Source organism: Heterodontus francisci, chromosome 2, assembly GCF_036365525.1.
Source record: "Heterodontus francisci isolate sHetFra1 chromosome 2, sHetFra1.hap1, whole genome shotgun sequence".
NCBI lineage: Eukaryota > Metazoa > Chordata > Chondrichthyes > Heterodontiformes > Heterodontidae > Heterodontus > Heterodontus francisci.
In genome coordinates this window covers 162,426,009-162,450,592 of record NC_090372.1, presented here as the reverse complement: position 1 = coordinate 162,450,592, position 24,584 = coordinate 162,426,009, and the positions used below count along the sequence as shown (strand labels likewise).

The 24,584-nt window shown below is 42.5% G+C and overlaps 1 protein-coding gene across 1 annotated transcript; it reads right to left on the bottom strand.

The window, feature by feature from the left end:
- On the bottom strand, positions 1–24,584 carry pter (phosphotriesterase related). The gene is made up of 5 exons (XM_068013280.1): positions 24,204–24,584; positions 23,449–23,895; positions 14,966–15,231; positions 3,517–3,657; positions 1–1,670 (listed from the first exon to the last, which is right to left on the bottom strand). The coding sequence occupies exons 2-5, from the start codon at positions 23,878–23,880 to the stop codon at positions 1,460–1,462; spliced, it is 1,050 nt and encodes a 349-aa protein (XP_067869381.1). The 5' UTR covers positions 23,881–23,895; positions 24,204–24,584; the 3' UTR covers positions 1–1,459.

Here is a 24,584-nt window from a genome sequence, read left to right as displayed (position 1 = left end):
TTTTTGTATTGATTTTACTGCTCGCGTTTTGATTATCAGTTAACAGTTCATACCACATAATACGACCTTATTAGACGTAATGAATAAAATGTATGGTTCAAACCATTCAATCTTGCAGGTTCCTTCGCGGTATTCTTATGTTTTAATAGGATACATTCTGCCTGTCTGATGAGTAATTCCACCACACACTCAACTGACGATCCAGTGCGGTGGGATTATATATATTATATAAGATCCTATCATGTAATGTTAGGACAATGTTAAAAAGTGTTTCCAGCTTTAGGCCTCCATATTAAATTCAGTAAAAATAAGATATTTTACACATAATTACTTCCACACCTTTCATTTTTCAATTTAGTTTATGAATAGGACTCAATTTGAAGTTTGGTATAAGGCAGCCATTTGCTTTTCCCATTTATACTTTAATTTTACGCGGCGTATTACAATAACTCAGTTACTGTTTGGGGCCCAGATTACTGTTATACCGTATTGCTGTTCATTAAAAGACAATACAACACCTTCAAACGTCTGGTCTATTTTGTTTTAGAATTCCAAGTTCTCTTTGATTTGATGTAAAAGTAGCATTAGTTCAATATGTAAATATCAAATTCTGTACTGTGGGGGAAATATCCTCTTACACTTGGGGTCAGAGGTTAGTAGAAAAACGATTTTTTTTCTCCAATAATTTTCAAACAAGTAATAAATCAATCTTAAGCAGCAGATGCACTTTAAACTTTCATTTCCTCGCCCTTTCACAGTACAGGCTTGATACAACCAGATTGTATTCCAAATGAATTGTTCATTGGGGGTTCCATTGTTATTTGTGCTGCTAACATGGTAGTAATATTTAAATATGAAAGTGCTCGATAAGAAATAAACGCAACAATAGAATGAACTCGCATTATTGCAGCACTTTACCAGGTTCTTGGGAGGATCCATGGTTCTTTCCGTCAACAACTAACTTTTAAGTGCAGCCTCTATTGCTATGTAGGCAAGAGGTTTATATTGCAGAAATATTCCATACAGTTACGCTTCACACATGACTGACATTTGCCTTATCCGTAGCACCAATTTTATAGGCTGTGGAAGGTCGGAACAAATCGAGAAATTATCGCCCGAATCAAATTAGCCCCAAGTGGGTTGTTTAATTGCTATAAATTCTTCTTATCAGTAAGTGTTGCAACAAATTGTACTATCTTCCTCATTCATTATGTTCAACGTTTATCTACAACTAAATAGTAAGAGATCATCGCAAAACAAGCACGCGTCAAATATTGCGAGTCCATTCTTTTCTGATCCAACACAGATTAAGACTAGTTAATTTTCTTTGTGTGTTAGGAATTAAAAATTTAGAGAGAAAGCATTGCCCTTAAATCAACGATAAATCAGTCTATTGGAAAATATGATCTTTAAAAGCAACTGTAAATTACTTTGAAAGAATAGGATAGTGTCCATTTAATTATTTGAAGGTTAGCCAACGTTTCGGGTTTTCCACTAAAATCTTGTCTATAGCTGACTGAGAGATGCCTCGCTGCTTCATTTTCGGAACGATGCTGGTGAGAATGTGTGAATAGCCGTGCCCTCCGTACTTAGTTAACCTGTTCTTAGTGTGAATATCGTGGGCCATCAGCACGTTGTCTCCATAACCCTCTTCAACCAGCAAACGGATCCTGAAAATACAAATCCATTACTGGTCAATTCTAGTCAGAACATTTGTCAGTACACAAACTGCAATCTACTTCTTACTCTCTTTATGGAACTTTGTTTACACAACGTTCAGGCAGAGTAGCTTTCCTCCAGCACCATTTATACAGCACAGGAACCCCAAGGCCCCCACTTAACAAAAACAACTTGCATTTCTATAGCGCCTTTAAACATAGTAAAGCGACCCAAATAAAATTTGACGTGGAGGCACATAAAGATAAATTAGAGCAGATGACTGGAAGCTTGATTAGTTAGGAACATCTTAAGAGGAGAGAGAGGTAGCAAGTTAGACAGGTATAGGGAGGGAATTCCAGAGGTAGCGGCTGGGCAGCTGAAGGCATCACCACCAACAGGGTGACGATTAAAATCAGGGATGCACAATACGCCTGAATTAGAGGAGTACAGCTACCTCAGAGGGTTATAGAGCTGGAGGAAGTTTTAAAAGAGGGACGGGTGAAGTTATGGAGGAACTTGAAAACAAATATGAGAATTTTAAAATCAAGGCATTGGTCAACCTGGAGTCAACGTAAGTCGGCGAGCACTGGGATGATGGATGAATGGGACTTGGTGCCACATAGGCTATGGACTGTAGAGTTTTGGAAGTGCTTAAGTTTACCGAAGGGTAGAATGTGGGAGGCTGGCCAGGAGTGCGTTGGAATAGTCAAGTCAAGCAGTATCAAAGGCATGAATGAGGGTTTCAGCAGCAGATGAGCTGAGGCAGAGTGAAGTGGGACTCCACCAATTACCTCAAGTGCCTGGACCTCTAAAATTGCTTTACCGCGTTCCCTAGTCCCTTGTAGCAAAACTAGAAACAAGATACCGATAATCTCTTGCCAGATTACGAGATTTTCGTTGTTAATGTTAAATTAACCGTAGAGTACTATTAAAAAGAGATCAGAATTTAGGGAAAAAACACCAGATTTTTGGTAAAATAAAGGCATTATTAATTCTTGGGGCAGTGCATTAAATGCGGAAATACTTCGCAAGCTTGTTGAATATGTTAAATAAAGGCACTAAACGTCTCTTTCAATCGTATCATATTCAGTAAAAACAAGCAGCAAGTGACAATGATGGAATAAATGATAGAAGGCATCCACCCTAATGCAAATAACAATTTCACAAGTATTGTTTGACGGAGGAGTTACCTTTCCATGCAAAGAGTCCTCATTACTCCTTGTGCTTAAAATGTCAGTGCACTATTTTCATAGTTAAGGAAAAGTGAAATTTTCTTTGAAACATTTTATTTTACACACTGATATATAGCGAGTGTTGAAATGAATTTGTTCCCCACATCAAAATACAGCTGGTTTACGAATCAGCGAGAACCACTGGTGTGTCATCGAAATTCATGCACGTTTTGCGGCGAACAAGTGCATTCCCTACGAATTATGCAAAGTTTTGTGATTTCAGCCTTTCGCAATAGGGCACTGTGGAATCGCTGAAGACTTGCTCCGATGTTGTGTAATGAACAGTTAAGAATTCGCACCGTAAAATCGATTATTGCAATTCAAAAGTCATTACGAGAAGAAATGGCAGTTTACTTTGGGGAGACCCTTTGACAATTGAAATTAACTGAAAGGCATGTTTGGAAATTTAAATTAAAACATCGATTTTCTTTAAACGTTTCACGAGCTATTCTTTGTTGAGTAGGAATATTCGAACAGGAAAGGTTAATAAAAAAGGGAAACAATCACAAATAAATCTTTAGAATTGTACATTAGTTTATATTCTAACTCACTAAAGTAAACCTTATTTCTCATAATATAATAAAGGGCTGTATCTATGTGACACCTGTTCTAGGTATCTACCTACCGATGGATCCTTTCAATGTCACAGGGCATATCCACAGCCGGGCAAAAAACGTAGTTTAGCATTTCAATGCCGAACAGATCGTACTCGAGGTAACTTCCCAGTTTGGCAAACTCGAGAAGTTTATCCTGATCAAGTATGGACCTAATAAACACAAGGTACACATGAATATGCAGGTCTGCACCATCGTTTCAACAGTGAACCGATCTCCAACACATCACCCATCTGTATCGGTGCCCTCTATGTCCAATGTTCATTTTTATACGCTTTGCCAATCGGATTGAAGTGGATTTTGCACGCTTCAAAAGACATGTGGGTTCCAAAGGGTTAATGTAACACCATACCAATCCATAATAGAAAGGTCACGCTGTATAATCCCAGAACCATTAACATTCCTTCTGAACATTAGATCGTGCCGTGTCCGTTCCAAACATTGGACGAAATTTTGCTCAGCGAACTGGTCAGACCAGTGATGGGTGGAGTTTGCAACTGAAGATCTTTCAGAATCAAAACGATTTTCTCGACCCTTAATCTAAACATGCTTGAAAAGGTCATTAGTAGCACATACTGGGCCACTTGGATAATATATTTTAGTTTCAAAACCGATCAAGGAGTTTACACTTTCTTGAACGTACAGTTTGCTTTTTAAAAAAAAATAGCAGTGTTTACATTGGTTTTGGAAGCATGAATGAAAGCCCATTTGTTAGAATTCTCACGGTAGGATTGCGATAAAGTATAACTCATTCACATATTAGAATACAGCGGGAGGTGACGAAGAGACAGATGTAATATAAACAGGTTCTCAGGTGCTCAGCAAGCACTGGAATGTGACATGATGATGGCCGTCTTCAGGAACCAGTTCTTCAGCAGTATCTCGATTCCCGGTCCTCCTGTGTTGGAGGTCGAGAAACTCCATCGCACTTAAAGAATTATAGTGTTACTGAAGATTCATCGAGGCACCAGACTCTCCTTACAATCCCAATTAAGACGATCTTCAGAAAGTGTCCTACTGATTTCAGTAACATCCAACTTAACGCGCCTGCATGTTCTTTTAAAATAGCGCTAAACATAGTCAAGTGGCAGGGAATCGCCAAATGGAACAACCAACACAATATAAGACCTATATTTGACATGAGCAATAATTATTGAATCTCCAATAGTAGTCCCTGTACAATCTCAACACCAGAACTAAAACAGACGAATTGTTATTTGCCCTATAATTTGGTGCATTACAGTAAATAAGACAAAGGGGCCACAATATTTGGCACTTGTCACAGGCTACATAATCTATATTTGTCCAGTGATGTAATATCACTGGCCGCTTGACATGCTTAAAATGGTCTCTTGCTCCTAGACTCAGTATAGCCCAAAGCCGTTAACTTCAGCACGTTAGTTCATCTACCCAGAAGCAACTCAAAGTCCCACTGCTGAATCATCCAATTGTTTCTAAAATGGATCCAGGGTTTTTGCCCTCACCGTTCTTCTGGGTAGCCCATTCCAAGTGTTGATTACTATCTGCCTTAAAACTTAAAATTGACTAGCCTTTTCCATAACATTGACCACTTGTATACCCTTTTATGATCATCTCACACACTTTTTTCCCCCAAGTTTAAAAGCAACTTTCCCTCATGACTCAGAACCTTAACACCATGAATCTGTATCATGACTCTTTTCTGCACTGCCTCTCGTGCTTCAATATTTACTTTGTGTCTCAACGATCAGAACGGGACACAGTGCAGTCTGCCCAAAACACTCTTTGACCATGACTTTTTTTCCTACTTTATTGTCTATGTTGTGAATGCTCTAGTTGCTTGTTGCTCTGCACTGGTGCGATATGAACGTTGACACTACAAAGACCATCAGATCCCTTTCCACTGCATCTTCCGCAATTTCAGCACCATTCATAGAGCAAGGGTAATGCTTATTTTTCCATCTCGTTTGCCGTACTTTGCATTTGTACGCATTAAATTTCATCTGCAATTGGCCAGCTCTTTCTGAATTCGGGGTAAACCTTAGGAACGGATAAGGAACTGACTGCTGAGTAAAAAGTAATAACTACTCAACACAGGAGTTATCTCATAGTGGGGGGTTGGAGGAGGAGTAGGTGGCCCAGAGCTTGGTGCTGTACTCCTCCTGTTTCTCATTTACATAGATGAGCTGGGCTCAGAAACTCAGTGCAAAGTGATCAAATTTGCTAATGATACCAAACTGGGTGGCGCAGTAGAAGCATATGATGCAGTTCAAATTACAAAAGTGGGTTGGCAAAGTACTCCATGAAATCTTATTAGGGCTTTAACCTTTGTTTTATTTGACAAATAAACAGACAGCAACAGATATAAGCCAGTAACCAATGTTTCCTCGACTGGTTGAATGTTTTATGCTTATAGAGATAGAGTAAAGATAGTAATGCTCAAATGCCAGAAGTATTGTTATGATTGCAATACTATTTCAAGACTACAAATACATGAACATTAAATAAAAATGTAAATACGTTTTATTTTCTCCCTTCCTTATATTTAAAACTACTTATACTCCTAATAAAGCTACATTAGTTATTGCTAAAAATGTTTATTTAAAACACAAATACAACTCCAAATGGCAAACGTCCCAATCAATTTAGGCATAAGCATGACCAGGTTAAAGTATTCATGCAGAACTTTTGCATTGCATACTTCAGTGCTGCTGCTCAACTGCAGAATAAAATAACTCTCTACACAGATGAAATAACCTTTGTTGTGCTGAGAAGCTAAAAATAAAAATCAATGGAAAAGATCTACTGCTGTATAGTGTTGGCAGGGCTATTAGTCTACAAGATGATAACTGGAAGTCCAGGACAAACAGTTGCTCGCTTAGCTTATTCATCCATTCTTTTTTCCCTCCAGCTATTAGGGAATGAAGCTCAGGCAACTGCACTGAGTGGTTCAAGTGCAGCTAATGATCAACCAATGCTTGGTAGACCACAGTTGTTGAGATTAGCAGTTGGCAGGAAAAAAGACAAAAGCACAAGGGGAGAGCCAACTGTGTAACAGCCCCGACAAACAGATTTTTCTGCAGCACCTGTGGAAGAGCCCGTCACTCTAGAATTGGCCTTTATAGCCACTCCAGGCGCTGCTCCACACACCACTGACCACCTCCAGGTACTTACCCATTGTCTCTCGAGATAAGGAGGCCAAAGAAACTTCTCCACAGGTCAGAACATATATTTAAATATTTTACCTAGTTACCAACATAGCCAATTATACACTTTATTTTAGTTTCAGAATAAAATTCACCAATCAGGTTTCTTTAACAACAAAATTATTAAGTTATTATAAAATAAGACTTAATAAAGAAGCAAAACACACACACACACACACACACACACAGGTTAAAGAAAAAATCTGCAGAGATCTCTTTACAAAAAAGACAAAAAACAAAATACTTTGTCCAAATACTTGTTAATTCTTGAAGAAAAAATATAAAATACGGTATGTCCCAGGTGGTGCCTTATTCTGGCATCCAAATACGCATAGACGGCTGTCACTGGGATCTTTTGGAGCAATTTTTTTCAGGCGACATCGAGTATTAGTCTGACAGGCTTTCCAGAAGAATCACTGCATCAGGGCTTTCAGCTATCAGACTGGATTCTCAGGGTTTCTCAAAGAGGCGGACAAAGGATGAGCTGGTGGCTTCTCTCAGCAGGCTTACCCCCAGCTGAATCAAAACAATGTCCAAAACAAAACCAACTTTTGACCACCATAAATCTTGACATGTCAATTCTCTATAAACAACTCCTGCTGTTTACTTAGATTAAGACATGTGACATCCAGTAAGGGTTTGTTTTTACACAAAATCTCAAGTCCTTCCAGTGACCGTTTGTGTTTTAAAAAAAAGCAAAGCCCAGCATCTATGGAATCCCTTCATTCTTTCAAATGAATCAATTTCCACAATTTTTAAACACTAGTCAAAAAATATTTTTAAAAATGAAAACAGTCATAACACCTCCGTCCTTGGAGGAATGGAACAGCATTTTAAAATGTGTTTCATTACAATGAGCGAAAAAAACAGAAGGTGAAAAAAAATTTAAAAACTTACACAATCATTCTCATTCACTCTGTACCTGTAACTAATACAGTTATGCCTTATACCATCTTTGTACTCATAACTCAAAGCAAGGTTAAATTCGAGACAAAGTATCAGCAATTACATTGTCTTTCCCCACAATATGGATAACCTTTAAGTAATAGGGCTGCAATAGTAAACTCTATCAAAATAGTCTGGCATTCTGTTTTTTTTGAATTTTTCCACAAAGGCTAGGTTGTAATGATCAGTATATACAAGTATCTTTCTGTAATCATGGTGGTCATATACCTCAAAATGTTTAAGAGCCAGGAGTATTCCCAAGGTTTCTTTTTACACTGTAGGAATATCTCTTCTGGTGTCAATTTAGCTTTTTGGAAAAGTGGCCTATCAATGCCCAATTCATCATCTTGTAACAGGACTGCACCGATCCCCAAGTCGCAGTGGTTAGCACCGCAGCCTCACAGCTCCAGGGACCCGGGTTCGATTCCGGGTACTGCCTGTGTGGAGTTTGCAAGTTCTCCCTGTGTCTGCGTGGGTTTTCTCCGGGTGCTCCGGTTTCCTCCCACAAGCCAAAAGACTTGCAGGTTGATAGGTAAATTGGCCATTATAAATTGTCACTAGTATAGGTAGGTGGTAGGGAAATATAGGGACAGGTGGGGATGTTTGGTAGGAATATGGGATTAGTGTAGGATTAGTATAAATGGGTGGTTGATGTTCGGCACAGACTCGGTGGGCCGAAGGGCCTGTTTCAGTGCTGTATCTCTAATCTAATCTAATCTAATCATCAGCATCAATTGCTACTTTGAACAGTTTAGTGAAATTTGGGGCAGCCAACACTGATTCATTGATGAAAACAGCCTCTCAAAAGATGGTTGGCACTCTCCTGACAACACTACCTTGGCTTTCTTTTTTTGTAGCAAATCCATCAGTGGAGCAGCTATAGTGCTAAAATTTGGTACAAACTTGCGGTAAAAACCCCACGTCCCCAAAACCTCATGATTTTATGTTTAGTCTTGGGGGCAGGGAACTCCATCAATGCTTGTACTTTTGCTGTTCTTGGCAACACTTGTCCTTGCCCTACTATATGCGCCAGGTAGTCTTTCAAACGTCAGTTGATTAGAATCCAGAACCGGCATGTTCCTGTGAGGAAGAAGGATAAGTTTGGCAAGTTTCAGGAACCTTGGATAACGTGGGATATTGTGAGCCTAGTCAAAAAGAAAAAGGAAGCATTCGTAAGGGCTGGAAGGCAAGGAACAGACGAATCCCTTGAGGAATATAAAGACAGTAGGAAGGAACTTAAGCAAGGAGTTAGGAGGGCTAAAAGCGGTGATGAATAGTCATTGGCAAACAGGATTAAGGAAAATCCCAAGGCTTTTTATACATATATAAAGAGCAAGAGGGTAACCAGGGAAAGGGTTGGCCCACTCAAGGACAGAGAAGGGAATCTATGTGTGGAGCCAGAGGAAATGGGCGAAGTACTAAATGAGTACTTTGCATCAGTATTCACCAAAGAGAAGGACTTGGTGGACTTTGGGAAGGGAGTGTTGATAGTCTCTGTAATCTCATCATCAAAAAGGAGGAGGTGTTGGGTGTCTTGCAAAGCATTAAGGTAGATAAGTTCCCAGGGCCTGATGGGATCTACCCCAGAATACTGAAGGAGGCAAGGGAAGAAATTGCTGGGGCCTTGACAGAAATCTTTGCATCCTCATTGGCTACAGGTGAGGTCCCAGAGGACTGGAGAATAGCCAATGTTGTTCCTTTGTTTAAGAAGGGTAGCAAGGATAATCCAGGAAATTATAGGCCGGTGAGCCTTACGTCAGTGGTAGGGAAATTATTAGAGAGGATTCTTCGGGACAGGCTTTACTCCCATTTGGAAACAAACAAACCTATTAGAGAGAGGCAGCATGGTTTTGTGAAGGGGAGGTCGTGTCTCACTAATTTGATTCAGTTTTTTGAGGAAGTGACGAAGATGATTGATGAAGGAAGGGCAGTAGATGTTATCTATCTGGACTTCAGTAAAGCCTTTGACAAGGTCCCTCATGGCAGACTGGTACAAAAGGTGAAGTCACACGGGATCAGAGGTGAGCTGGCAAGATGGATTCAGAACTGGCTTTGTCATAGAAGACAGAGGGTAGCAGTGGAAGGGTGCTTTTCTGAATGGAGGGATGTGACTAGTGGTGTTCCGCAGGAATCAGTGCTGGGACCTTTGCTGTTTGTAGTATATATAAATGATTTGGAGGAAAATGTAGCTGGTCTGATTAGGAAGTTTGCGGATGACACAAAGGTTGGAGGAGTTACGAATAGTGATGAGGATTGTCAGAGGATACAGCAGGATATAGATCGGTTAGAGACTTGGGCGGAGAAATGGCAGATGGAGTTTAATCCGGAAAAATGTGAGGTAATGCATTTTGGAAGGTCTAATGCAGGTGGGAAGTATACAGTAAATGGCAGAACCCTTAGGAGTATTGACAGGCAGAGAGATCTGGGCGTACAGGTCCACAGGACACTGAAAGTGGCAACGCAGGTGGATAAGGTAGTCAATAAGGCATATGGCATGCTTGCCTTCATCGGTTGGGGCATAGAGTATAAAAATTGGCAAGTCCTGCTGCAGCTGTACAGAACCTTAGTTAGGCCACACTTAGAATATTGCGTGCAACTCTGGTCGCCACACTACCAGAAGGACGTGGAGGCTTTGGAGAGGGTACAGAGGAGGTTTACCAGGATGTTGCCTGGTCTGGAGGGCATTAGCTATGAGGAGAGGTTGGATAAACCCGGATTGTTTTCACTGGGATGGAGGTGGAGGGGCAACATGATAGAGGTTTACAAAGTTATGAGCGGCATGGACAGAGTGAATAGTCAGAAGCTTTTCCCAGGGTGGAAGAGTCAGTTACTAGGGGACAGAGGATTAAGGTGAGAGGGGCAAAGTTTAGAGGGGATGTGCGAGGCAAGTTCTTTACACAGAGGGTGGTGAGTGCCTGGAACTTGCTGCCAGGGGTGGTGGTGGAAGCAGGTACGATAGCGACGTTTAAGAGGCATCTTGACAAATACATGAATAGGATGGGAATAAAGGGATACGGACCCCGGAAGTGCAGAAGGTTTTAGTTTAGGCAGGCATCAAGATTGGCGCAGTCTTGGAGGGCCGAATGGCCTGTTCCTGTGCTGTACTGTTCTTTGTTCACCCGCGCCTTTCCAAATTTACTTTTGATAAGGTTCATCACCAAATCAGCTGACTGTAGTTTCCTAAACCGAGCTTTTACTTGTTCCAAGTGGCCCTTCCAAGTGTCACTGTACAGCAACACATCAACAAGGTAAACCACGCAGTTAGGAACACTAACTACCACTTGATTCATTAGTTTCTGGAAAGTTGCTGGGTCATTTTTTTTTTAGCCCAAATGGCATCACTCGGCATTGGAAAAGACAATCTGGTGTGACAAAGGCCGATATTTCTTTAGTTCAGGGTGTTAAAGGAACCTACCAGTATCCCTTTAACAAATCTATTTTGGTAGGAAACGTGACACTGCCAACTCTGTCAGTACAGTCTTCCAAGCGAGGAATTGGGTAGGAGTCTGCCTTTGTTACTGCTTTAACCTGTGTGTAGTCTATACAAAATTGAGTTGAACTGTTAGATTTAGGCAACAACATGACTGGGGAACTCCAGTTGCTATGACTAGGTTCAATTAGGTGGTTTTCCAACATGTGCTGGATTTCTGCTTTCACCTGGGCTTGTTTCTCTGGACATAATATTTATTTATTTATTTAGAGATACAGCACTGAAACAGGCCCTTCGGCCCACTGAGTCTGTGCCGACCAACAACCACCCATTTCTCCTAATCCTACATTAACCCCATATTCTCTACCACATCCCCACCATTCTCCTACCACCTACCTACACTAGGGGCAATTTACAATGGCCAATTTACCTATCAACCTGCAAGTCCTTGGCTGTGGGAGGAAACCAGGGCACCCGGTGGAAACCCACACAGACACAGGGAGAACTTGCAAACTCCGCACAGGCAGTACCCAGAACTGAAACCGGGTCGCTGGAGCTGTGAGGCTGCGGTGCTAACCACTGCGCCGCTATAAGCAATAAGAATGCTGTTTTATAGGAGAGAATTCTCCGACATCCACATCATGTGTGGCTAAGGCTGTGCATCCTGGTTTGTCTCTACAGACTCCTTTAAATGCTGTGAGTAGCCTTGTTAGGTCTTCTCATTGTTCTGCATCTAAATATGAAAGTATAGAGTCTAATCTCCCTAATAATTCAGTATTAGCTCACCAGATAGTAGGAGGTTCAATTTGAGAATTGTCTAGGCCTCCTTCTACCTCATCCACACTATCCCTTTCATCCTTCTCTGTCCCTACTACCTGACATACCTGTTCTTGCTTACCCTCCTCCTGGCAATGATACTGTTTCAACATATTGATGTGACACAGCCGATTCTTTTTCCGGCGACCTGGAGTGTCAATCAAATAATTTACTTTACCAATCCTTTAGACTACTCTATATGGCCCACTGAACCGTGCTTTCAGTGGTTCACCCTGTAAAGGCAGTAATACCAACACCTCATCCCCTGGTTGAAATGTTCGGACGTTGTCATGCTTGTCTGCCCGTTTCTTCATAGTTGCTTGGAAAGCTTTCAGGTGTTCCTGAGACACTTTGCAGGCTCTAGTGAGCCGCTCTCAGAACACAGATAAATAATCTAACACAGAAGATTCGTCTCTGTTCTAAAAACTTTTCTTTTGATTAGTTCTTGAGGAACTCTTACCTCAAAACTGACTAAAACTGGTAGACTCATTAGGTGAACCCCTGGTCGCAAACAAACGTTGTTCTAGTCTTTTGTCCCAATCATGGGGATATTCATGATAATATGCCCTGATACTCTTTTTGAGGGTCTGATGATACCGTTCTAAAGCCCCTTGTGTCTGTGGGTGGTATGCTGAAGACTGTAACTGTTATACCCAGATTATTCATAACATCCTGAAAAAAATTTTGACATAAAATTCAAACCTTGATCCGACTGGATCCCAATCAGTAATCCACATCTAGTGAAGAACTGGGTTAACTTCTCTACCACTAATTTAGCAGATATTGTTCTCAAGGGAATGGCCTCTGCGAACTGAGTAGCCATACCCATGATAGTGGGTATATATTGATGTCCCTTTTGTTTTTGGTAATGGTCCCAATCAATCTACCAACATCTTACTAAATGGTTCCCCAATAACTGGTATGGGGATTGGAGGTGCTTGTTTTATGGCAGGTTGCAGTTTCCCACAATCTGGCACATATGGCATGTTTTATGTCCTCAAAGACCTATCCAGTAAAAATGTTGACTTATAGTGATTGGGTCTTCCGGATCCCCACATGACCTGCCATTGGAATGTCATGGGCTATCCTTAATATTTCCTGTGTTACTTGGGCAGTACCACTATCTGGTGGACTAGTCCATTCTTCGTCTACAGGTCTCTGAGGAGTTCTCCACATCTTCATCAGAATCCCATTTTTAATATAGTAGTCTTCCGGAACTCTCTCTGCCTCAACATCAGTTAGAGCTGATTGTGCCACTTAACTCTGGACCGGCTTGCTGAGCCCTGATCAGAGAAGACTTATTGAACATCGCTTTCAGATTATCCAAATCCCTAAAGAAAGTTTCAGATATTTGGCTATCTGTCCGTAGTGCTAATTTGACCTCTGCCAATGGAACTTGTTTAGCCATTTCTCGGTTCACTACACATGAAGAAAAAAACCTTTTCTTGCAACTGCTGTCTCCTTGACTTCACTTGGTCTTTCCGTGAGTACTGGAGAAGCTACTACCTTTGCTCCGACCAAATCATTCCCCAGGAGTCGGTCAACTCTGTCTACAGGCAAACTATGGACAGCTCCTATGGTTACTGTTTCAGACATTAGCTCACACTCCAGGTGCACCTGATACAAAGGCATGGGTATATACTCCCCGCCGTTACCATTCACTAAAACCTTGGCATTCAATGCACACTGGTGGAAAAGTTAAGCCTCTCCCCAGCAAGAGAGTTTGGGTTGCTCCTGTATCCCCAAGTATAACTATAGATTTACCTGCCTCACTTGAGGGATAAGGAGTTACTTTTCCTTTTGACAAAAATTCCCTATAACTCTCAGGTATCTTGTTCATGTCCCCTGAACTCAGCAATTTTTGTACTTGGCATTACAACTGCAGTCAGAGTTACAGCCTGATCTGACATTCTCTCGGCCAGGGCCCCTTTCTCTGCATTTGCCTGTGTACCCCAGTTGAGTCATAGAAACAAAGAAAAATAGGAGCTGGGGTAGGCCATTCAGCCCTTCTAGCCTGCTCCGCCATTCATTATGATCATGGCTGATCATCCAACTCAGTAGCCTGTTCCGGCTTTCGCCCCATACCCTTTGATCTCTTTAGACCCAAGATCTAACTCCTTCTTGAAAACATGCAATATTTTGGCCTCAACTGCTTTCTGAGGTAGCGAATTCCACAGGCTCACCACTCTCTGGGTGAAGAAATTTCCCCTCATCTCAGTCCTGAAAGGTTTACCCCGTATCCTTAGACTATGACCCCTGGTTCTGGACTCCCCCACCATCGGGAACATCCTTCCTGCATCTACCCTGTCAAGTCCTGTTAGAATTTTATAGGTTTCTATGAGATCCCCTCTCATTCTTCAGAACTCCAGCAAATATAATCCTAACCGACTCAATCTCTCCTCATACGTCAGTCCCGCCATCCCAGGAATCAGTCTGGTAAACCTTCGCTGCACTCCCTCGCTGCACTCCCTCTAGAGCAAGAACATCCCTCCTCAGATAAGGAGACCAAAACTGCACAAAATATTCCAGATGTAGCCTCACCAAGGCCCTGTATAATTGCAGCAAGACATCCCTGCTTCTGTACTCGAATCCTCTTGCTATGAACGCCAACATACCATTTGCCTTTTTAGCGTCTGTTGGACCTGCATGCTTACCTTCTGCGACTGGTGTACGAGAACACCCAGGTCTCGCTGCATATTGCCCTCTCAGTTTATAGTCGTTCAGTTAATAATCTGAATTCCTGTTTTTGCTACCAAAGTGGATAACCTCACATTTATCCACATTATACTGCATCTGCCATGCATTAGCCCATTCACTCAACTTGTCCAAATCACCCTGAAGCCTCTCTGCATTCTCCTCACAACACACCCTCCCACCCAGTTTTGTCTCATCTGCAAATTTGGAGATATTACATTTAGTTCCCTCATCTAAATCATTAATATATATTGTGAATAGCTGGGGTCCTAGCACAGAGCCCTGTGGTACCCCACTAGTCACTGCCTGCCATTTTTTTCTATAAATATTCCTTATTTAAAAGGAGTCTTGGACATAAGCTATTGCTCTTCTACAACATTCTCCACTTACCGGTCTAGGTGGGACATGACTGTTTTAGAGATGTCAGCTCCAGCCTCTTGTAGTACTCGGATGATCTGAAAAGGTGAATCACTATTTCTGCCAGGGTGAATGATGACAGGGCAGCCAAGCTGTGTCTGTGCCTCAGCTGTAGCTTGCAGAACTTTCTTCTCACTCTCCATCATTGGCCAAGAGCAGCCAATCTCTCCAATCACTCCACATTTGATGTCAGTTCCATCAGCTCCATGGAGAACTTCATTCAACAGAATATCTGTTAACTACAACAAATCAAACCTGATGGTATAAATAAACCAGCAACCCATAACAATTTAAGCTGCTAAAATAGTGCTCGTGACAAAGATAACTCTTGTAGATTGCTCAGGAATTGCCACCTACGTCCAAATTCCCCAACTGCTATCCTCAATTATTCTGCTCTCATGTTGTTGATTCATCTCACCCATACCCTTTCCTTGTTCAATTTTAGAAAGCTTGTTTTGGAAGGATAATGCTGGAGCCTATCTTTACTCAGTTTCACATTTATAGTACAGAGTAAAAAGGATTACAAACATGTAGCTCCTCACTCAAAGCCTCCAATCGTCTCAGTAAATGTCTCCTTATAACTGCTAAAGACCCTGCATATAATTAAATAATTGATACACAATTAACATCCCTCAACCTCGATGTTCCCCCTTTCTCCACTGCTAAGGTTTCTAACATTTGGCAAGACTATCAACCACTTCCTCATTTCCTCTCACTATCCACTTGTCCACCTCAAACCCTCCAGCATCATCCTCTGACCTTTCTCCACTTTCAGTGTTTTCATCTATATCAGAACACCCCAAAAACTCCTAGCTCTGTCACTTTCCACTTTAATAATCTCAAATTCAAGGGCTACATCCTCAGGCATGTGTCGTGCATGACCAGTCTAGCTGATGACCACCTTTCTTTCTTTCTCTTTCTTTGGCCTCCTTATCTCGAGAGACAATGGATACGCGCCTGGAGGTGGTCAGTGGTTTGTGAAGCAGCGCCTGGAGTAGCTATAAAGGCCAATTCTAGAGTGACAGGCTCTTCCACAGGTGCTGCAGAGAAATTTGTTTGACGGGGCTGTTACACAGTTAGCTCTCCCCTTGCGCCTCTGTCTTTTTTCCTGCCAACTACTAAGTCTCTTCGACTCGCCACACTTTAGCCCCGCCTTTATGGCTGCCCGCCAGCTCTGGCGAACGCTGGTAACGGACTCGCATGACTTGTGATCAATGTCACACGATTTCATGTTGCGTTTGCAGACGTCTTTAAAGCGGAGACATGGACGGCCGGTGGGTCTGATACCAGTGGCGAGCCCGCTGTACAATGTGTCTTTGGGGATCCTGCCATCTTCCATGCGGCTCACATGGCCAAGCCATTTCAAGCGCCACTGACTCAGTAGTGTGTATAAGCTGGGGATGTTGGCCGCCTCGAGGACTTCTGTGTTGGAGATACGGTCCTGCCACCTGATGCCAAGTATTCTCCGGAGGCAGCAAAGATGGAATGAATTGAGACGTCGCTCTTGGCTGACATACGTTGTCCAGGCCTCGCTGCCATAGAGCAAGGTACTGAGGACACAGGCCTGATATACTCGGACTTTTGTGCTCCGTGTCAGTGCGCCATTTTCCCACACTCTCTTGGCCAGTCTGGACATAGCAGTGGAAGCCTTTCCCATGCGCTTGTTGATTTCTGCATCTAGAGACAGGTTACTGGTGATAGTTCAGCCTAGGTAGGTGAACTCTTGAACCACTTCCAGAGCGTGGTCGCCAATATTGATGGATGGAGCATTTCTGACGTCCTGCCCCATGATGTTAGTTTTCTTGAGGCTGATGGTTAGGCCAAATTCATTGCAGGCAGCTGCAAACCTGTCGATGAGACTCTGCAGGCACTCTTCAGTGTGAGATGTTAAAGCAGCATCGTCAGCAAAGAGGAGTTCCCTGATGAGGACTTTCCGTACTTTGGACTTCGCTCTTAGACGGGCAAGGTTGAACAACCTGCCCTCTGATCTTGTGTGGAGGAAAATTCCTTCTTCAGAGGATTTGAACGCATGTGAAAGCAGCAGGGAGAAGGTGGCTGACCACCAGATCTGGCTTAATCACCTGGAAAAATAATGTCTCTCTTGCTTTACATCAAATCACTTCATTATGCCAGCATCATTCTGGAGTGCAAGGGAAATCTCAAACTTCATTCTGCACTACTTTTAAACTGCTACCAAGGTGAAGCTGTATCTAAGAAAAAAGAAACTTGCATTTATATAGCACTTTGCATGCCCATGGGACATCTCAAAGTGCTTTACAGCCAATGAAGTCCTTTTGAAGTGTACTCACAGCTGTAACGTAGTAAACGTGGCAGCCAATTTGCGCACAGCAAACTCCTACAAACAGCAAGGTGATAATGATCAGATAATCAGTCTTATGATGTTGATTAAGGGATAAATATCGGCCAGGAATGACTCCCCTACTCTTCAAAATAGTGCCATGGGATATTTTACACCCTATGAGTGAAGAAATCCCTCATCTCAGTCCTAAATAGCCTACCTCTTATTGAGACTATATCCCCTGGTTCTAGAACACCCCCATCTACCCGCCCATCTTGCCCCCCTGCCCCCCCATCCTGTCCAACACCCCCCGCCCCCCCCCACCCGGCCCCCAAAGCCAAGGCAAACATCCTCCCTGCATTAACCTTGTCAAGCCCTGTAAGAATTTTGCATGCTTCAATGAGATCACCCCTCATTCTTCCAAACTCTAGAGAATACAGGCCCAGTCTCTCAGCCTCTCCACATTGGACAATTCCACCATCCCAGGGTTCAGTCTGGTGAACCTTCATTGCACTCCCTCTATGGCAAGTATATCCTTCCTTAGGTAAGGAAACCAAAACTGTATACAATACTCCAGTTGTGGTTTTACCAAGGCTGTATACAATTGCAGCAAGACTTCTTTAATCCTGTACTCAAATCCTCTTGCAATAAAGGCCAATACCATTTGCCTTCTTAATTGCTTGCTGCACCTGCATGCTAGCTTTCAGTGACTTATGAACAAGGACACCCAGGTCCCTTTGGACATCGACACTTCCCAATCTCTCACCATTTAAGAAATACTCTACATTTCTGTTTTTCCTGCCAAAGTGAATAACTTCACATTTTTCCTCATTATATTCCATCTTCCATGTTCTTGCCCACTCACTTAGCCTGTCCAAAGCCCCTAGAACTCACTTTGCATTCTCCTCACAACTCACATTCCCACCTAGTTTTGTCTCATCAGCAAATTTGGAAATATTACATTTGGTCCCTACATCCAAATCATTGATATAGATTGTGAATAGCTGGGACCCAAGCACTGATCCTTGTGGTACCCCACTAGTAACAGCCTGCCAACCTGAGAATGACTCGTTTACTCCTACTCTGTTTTTTTGTCTGTTAATCAAATCTCAATCCATGCCAGTATATTACCCCCAATCCCATGTGCTCTAATTTTGCTCACTAACCTCCTGTGTGGGACCTTATCGAAAACCTTCAGAAAATCCAAATAGACCACATCCACTGGTTCCCCCTTATCTATTCGGCTAGTTACATCCTCAAAAAACTCTAATAGATTTGTCAAACATGATTTCCCTTTCATAAATCCATGTTGACTCTGCCCAATTCTACCATTATTTTCTAAACGTACAATTATTGCATCCTTTATAACAGATTCTAGCATTTTCCCTACTGATGTCAGGCTAACAGGTCTGTAGTTCCCTGTTTTCTCTCTCCCTTCTTTCTTAAATAGTGGGGTTACAATTGCCACCTTCCAATCTTCAGGAACTGTTCCAGAATCTATAGAATTTTGGAAGATGACCACCAATGCATCCACTATCTCTACAGCCACCTCTTTCAACACTCTGGGATGTCGATCATCAGGTCCAGGGGACTGATCAACTTTCAGCCCCATTAATTTCTGCAATATTATTTTTGTAGTGATATGAATTTCTTTCAGTTCCTTATTCTCGCTAGTATCTTGGTTCTCTAGTATTGCTGGGAGGTTTTTTGTATCTTCCTCCATGAAGGCAGACACAATGTATTTGTTTAGTTTCATTGCCATTTCCTTATTCCCCATTATAAATTCTTCTGTCTCTGCCTGTAGTGGACCCACATTTGTCTTTGCTAATCTTTTCCTTTTTACATAGCCATAGAATCTTTGAGAGTCCATTTTTATGTTTCTTGCTAGTTTACTTTCATATTCTATTTTCTCTTTCTTTATCAGTTTCTTAGTCCTTCTTTGCCGAATTCTAAACTGCTCCCAATCCTCAGACTTACTATTTTTTTTGGGAACATTATAAGCTTCTTCCTTCGATCTAATACATTCTTTAACTACTCTCATTAGCCATGGTTGGATCACTTTTCCTGCTGGCATTTTGCGCCTCAAAAGAATGTAAATTTGTTGTAAACCATGTATTAATTCTTTAAATGCTAGCCATTGCCTGTCTACCATCATAACTTTTAATGTAGTTTCCCAATCTACGACAGTCAATTTTCTCCTCACATTTTTGTAGTTTCTTTTGTATAGCTTTAAGACCCTAGTTTCAGATTATAAATAAAATTTACACACACAATGGTACCCAGCCCAAGGTATTATTCATGATAATTTGCAGGATGAAGAATGTGTTGTTTTGTAAGGACAGGATCATTATTCCAAGTAAGGCACAACGTATTATTTTGCTGCTGCAGGGCTTGTCCCTTTAAACACCGCAAGGTCAATTTTCTGTAACATTCCAAGGTCAATTAGATGTTAGAATCGTAGAATCATACAACACATTGCCTGTGATGGATCTTTGAAAGAGCTGTTCAATTCTTTCCCAAACTCTAACTTTTTCCCCATAACCATATAAATCAGTCCTCTTCAAGTACATATCCAACGGAATCTGCTTCTGCCACCCACTCAGGTAGTGTGTTCCAGATCTTAACAGCGTTCTTTGTGAAAAATTTCTCATTTCCCCTCTAGTTCTTTAGCCAATTATTTTAAATGTGACCTCTGGTTACCGACCCATTTGCCAGAGGGAACAATTTCTCTCTACTTGCTATGTCAAAACCCCTCATAATTTTGAATACTATGTTAGGTCTCCCCTTAACTTTCTCTGCTCGAAGGAGAACAATTACAGCTTCTTCAATCTCTCCACATAACTGAAGTCTGTCATCATCCTGCTAAACCCTCCTTTGTACCCTCTCCAATGCCTTGACATCCTTCCTAAAGTGCAGTGCCCAGAACTGTACATAATACTCCAGCTGAGGCCTAACCAGTAATTTGTAAAGGGTTAGCATGACTTAATTGTTTGTGCTCATTGCTCCTATTTAAAAAGTCAAGCATCCTATTTATTTTCTTAACCACCTTATCAGTTGGTCCTGTCACCCTCAAAGATTTTTGAAGATGCACCCTCTCAAAATAGTAGTATTTAGATTATACTTCCTGTTGATGTCCTAAAGTGCATCTCTTCACCCTTTTCTGCATTTAGTTGCATCTGTCATGTCTCTGCGCATTACATCAGTCTATTTCGTCCTGAAGTTGCTACTATCTCCTCAATATTTACCACACTGCCAAATTTTGTATCATCTGCAAACTTCAAAATTATACTCCCTACATCCAAGACCAGGTTATAACTAGAAAAGCAATGGTCCTAATACTAATCCTGGAGGCCCCACTGTTTACTGCTGTCAAGTCAGATCCATTCACCACTAACCTCTGCCTCTTATCCCTTAGCCAATTACATACTCTCGTTACCACTGTCCTTTTAATCCCATGTGCTTCTATTTTTCAAACAGACCAGCTTTGTGGTATTTTATCAATGCCAAGTAGTCTTGAGAGATACTTTGACTCCTAAAGTGCGGTGACGAAGAAGGATAAGTTTGGCATGTTTCGGGAACCTTGGATAACTCGGGATATTGTGAGCCTAGTCAAAAAGAAAAAGGAAGCATTCGTAAGGGCTGGAAGGCTAGGAACAGACGAATCCCTTGCGGAATATAAAGACAGTAGGAAGGAACTTAAGCAAGGAGTCAGGAAGGCTAGAAGGGGTCATGAAAAGTCATTGGCAAACAGGATTAAGGAAAATCCCAAGGCTTTTCATACGTACATAAAAGAGCAAGAGGATAACTAGGGAAAGGGTTGGCCCACTCAAGGACAGAGAAGGGAATCTATGTGTGGAGCCAGAGGAAATGGGTGAGGTACTAAATGAGTACTTTGCATCAGTATTCACCAAAGAGAAGGACTTGGTGGATGATGAGCCTAGGGAAGGGAGTGCAGATAATCTCAGTCATCTCATTATCAAAAAGGTGTTCGGTGTCTTCCAAAGCATTAAGGTAGATAAGTCCCCAGGGCCTGATGGGATCACCCGAGAATACTGAGGGAGGCAAGGGAAGAAATTGCTGGGGCCTTGACAGAAATCTTTGCATCCTCATTGGCTACAGGTGAGGCCCCAGAGGACTGGAGAATAGCCAATGTTGTTCCTTTGTTTAAGAAGGGTAGCAAGGATAATCCAGGAAATTATAGGCTGGTGAGCCTTACGTCAGTGGTAGGGAAATTATTGGAGAGGATTCTTCGGGACAGGATTTACTCCCATTTGCAAACGTAAAAACTTATTAGCGAGAGGCAGTATGGTTTTGTGAAGGGGAGGTCCTGTCTCACTAATTTGATTGAGTTTTTTGAGGAAGTGACAAAGATGATTGATGAAGGAAGGGCAGTAGATGTTATCTATATGGACTTTAGTAAAGCCATTGACAAGGTCCCTCATGGCAGACTGGTACAAAAGGTGAAGTCACACGGGATCAGAGGTGAGCTGGCAAGATGGATTCAGAACTGGCTCAGTCATAGAAGACAGAGGGTAACAGTGGAAGGGTGCTTTTCTGAATGGAGGTATGTGACTAGAGGTGTTCCGCAGGGATCAGTGCTGGGACCTTTGCTGTTTGTAGTATATATAAATGATTTGGAGGAAAATGCAGCTGGTCTGATTAGTAAGTTTGCAGATGACACAAAGGTTGGTGGAGTTGCGGATAGTGATGAGGATTGTCAGAGGATACAGATCGGTTGGAGACTTGGGCGGAGAAATGGCAGATGGAGTTTAATCCGGACAAATGTGAGGTAATGCATTTTGGAAGGTCTAATGCAGGTGGGAGGTATACAGTAAATGGCAGAACCCTTAGGAGTATTGACAGGCAGAGAGATCTGGGCGTACAGGTCCACAGGTCACTGAAAGTGGCAATGCAGGTGGATAAGGGAGTCAAGAAGGCATACGGCATGTTTGCCTTCATCGGTCAGGGCATAGAGTATAAAAATTGGCAAGTCATGCTGCAGCTGTACAGAACTTTAGTTAGGCCACACTTAGAATATTGCGTGCAATTCTGGTCGCCACACTATCAGAAAGACGTGGAGGCTTTTGAGAGGGTACAGAAGAGGTTTATCAGGATGTTGCCTGGTCTGGAGGGCATTAGCTATGAGGAGAGGTTGGATAAACTCGGATTGTTTTCACTGGAACGACAGAGGTCGAGGGGCGACATGATAGAGGTTTACAAAGTTATGAGCGGCATGGACAGAGTGAATAGTCAGAAGCTTTTTCCCGGGTGGAAGAGTCAGTTACTAGGGGACATAGGTTTAAGGTGAGAGGGGCAAAGTTTAGAGGGGATGTACGAGGCAAGTTCTTTACACAGAGGGTGGTGAGTGCCTGGAACTTGCTGCCGGGGGAGGTGGTGGAAGCAGGTACGATAGTGACGTTTAAGAGGCATCTTGACAAATACATGAATAGGATGGGAATAGAGGGATACGGTCCCCGGAAGTGCAGAAGGTTTTAGTTTAGGCAGGCATCAAGATCAGCACAGGCTTGGAGGGCCGAATGGCCTGTTCTTGTGCTGTACTGTTCTTTGTTCTGAGGTCAATAAGGTTTCGGCTGCTCCTAGAGAGGTTTCTCCATTGGTGTAAAATTACTGGTTTGCCTTTTGTTAATAATTGTGAAATGAGGCACAACTTTACCTATCTTATCATGTTATCCATTTATTTCAGGTTTTACTAGGACAAATGGAATGGTTTTCACAGTTGGTTTGTGTTGCCTTGCAAGATCAGCTTGCCTTGGCTAATGAACACATGGCTTGAGTGAATCAGTGCAGCACTAAAGTAATGTAAAAACTGGAAGAAGGCGTAAAGGAAAGGCAGTAATATGATTCGTTTCCCCCCTCCCTCCCACACGAAAAATAGACCCACTAAAACTCTGCTCCGGGTAAAAACTCATTGGCAGCGTGTTTTGATTTTAAAAATCCATTGGAGAAAGACTACTACAAGATATAAATATTACCCTTCCTTCACCTCTCCCACAACCCCACCTTGGCCGTGGTATCCGTTTATCACACCAATCACAATTGGTGAAAACAAGGGAATTATTCAATTGCATCCATTGCAATCGTGTGCCATTCCTTTCCTGTTTCTAGCCCTGATTTCACCCCAGTTATGAGCACTTACCTTTTCCACGGTTATGCTCTGCGTTTCAGGGGAGTGAGTTTCACCCACATAGAATCCGGCCCCTGAAATGACATGAACTCCGGTCTCTTGAGAAAGACGCCGGAGGGTTTTCACATCTCTGCATATCCCAGTCGTCGTGTTTTCCACCATAGTTCCACCACCCACTTTCTTAAAATGCAGGAGTTCCTCTTTAACCGCCTCGGTCTCCTCATGCAACAGGAGATTGCCTTTGTGACTGTATGGGTTCTGTTTGAGCCAGTACAAATTATTCATGGCTATCGGCATTTCAGAGCACGCTTCTTGACTCGGGGGTGGTGGCGAGTAACAGAAAGCAAAAGACATGGTCAAATGCTCATGGGTCAGGGTACGACCCAACTGTCCTGGATCGATCAGACCCAGCACTGTCTGAACTTTCCCACTCAGCTCTGGCATTTTCCTGAAGTGCAGCTGAAAATGAAGAGCAAACAGTCGATTAGCGGTGGTTTGGTTTAATGAGTGAAGTTGTCCTGAACACGGCACTTCATAGGAGTCAGCATTTTGAAAGAGTAGTTTAAGGTCACGGCAGGACAGAGGGGCGGCTGTAAAACACTAACACAGCATTTAGCGTTCTCCAATTTTAGCAACCTTTGCGAGCTGGAGTAAACAAACACGTGGTAATGTCCCACAATCTCGCCAACTCTCTGGACCTAAATATAAGTTTCTGTGGGAGGGAAGGTGGAAACAAATAATTTCATTGAGTTCAACAGGACTATTACCTTGTACTTTCAAATGAACTAAGTATCTGTACTACAGTCTAAAAGCTGCAGATCTTATTCCATACCGTCTCTGCACTGCTTGCACGAATCAAAGTCCAGTCCCGCTATCTATCACAAGTCCGGCTGCTGAAGCCCCGGTCCCGCTATCTATCACAAGTCCGGCTGCTGGAGCCCCGGTCCCGCTATCTATCACAAGTCCGGCTGCTGGAGCCCCGGTCCCGCTATCTATCACAAGTCCGGCTGCTGGAGCCCCGGTCCCGCTATCTATCACAAGTCCGGCTGCTGGAGCCCCGGTCCCGCTATCTATCACAAGTCCGGCTGCTGGAGCCCCGGTCCCGCTATCTATCACAAGTCCGGCTGCTCTTCCGCAATCCGAGCAGC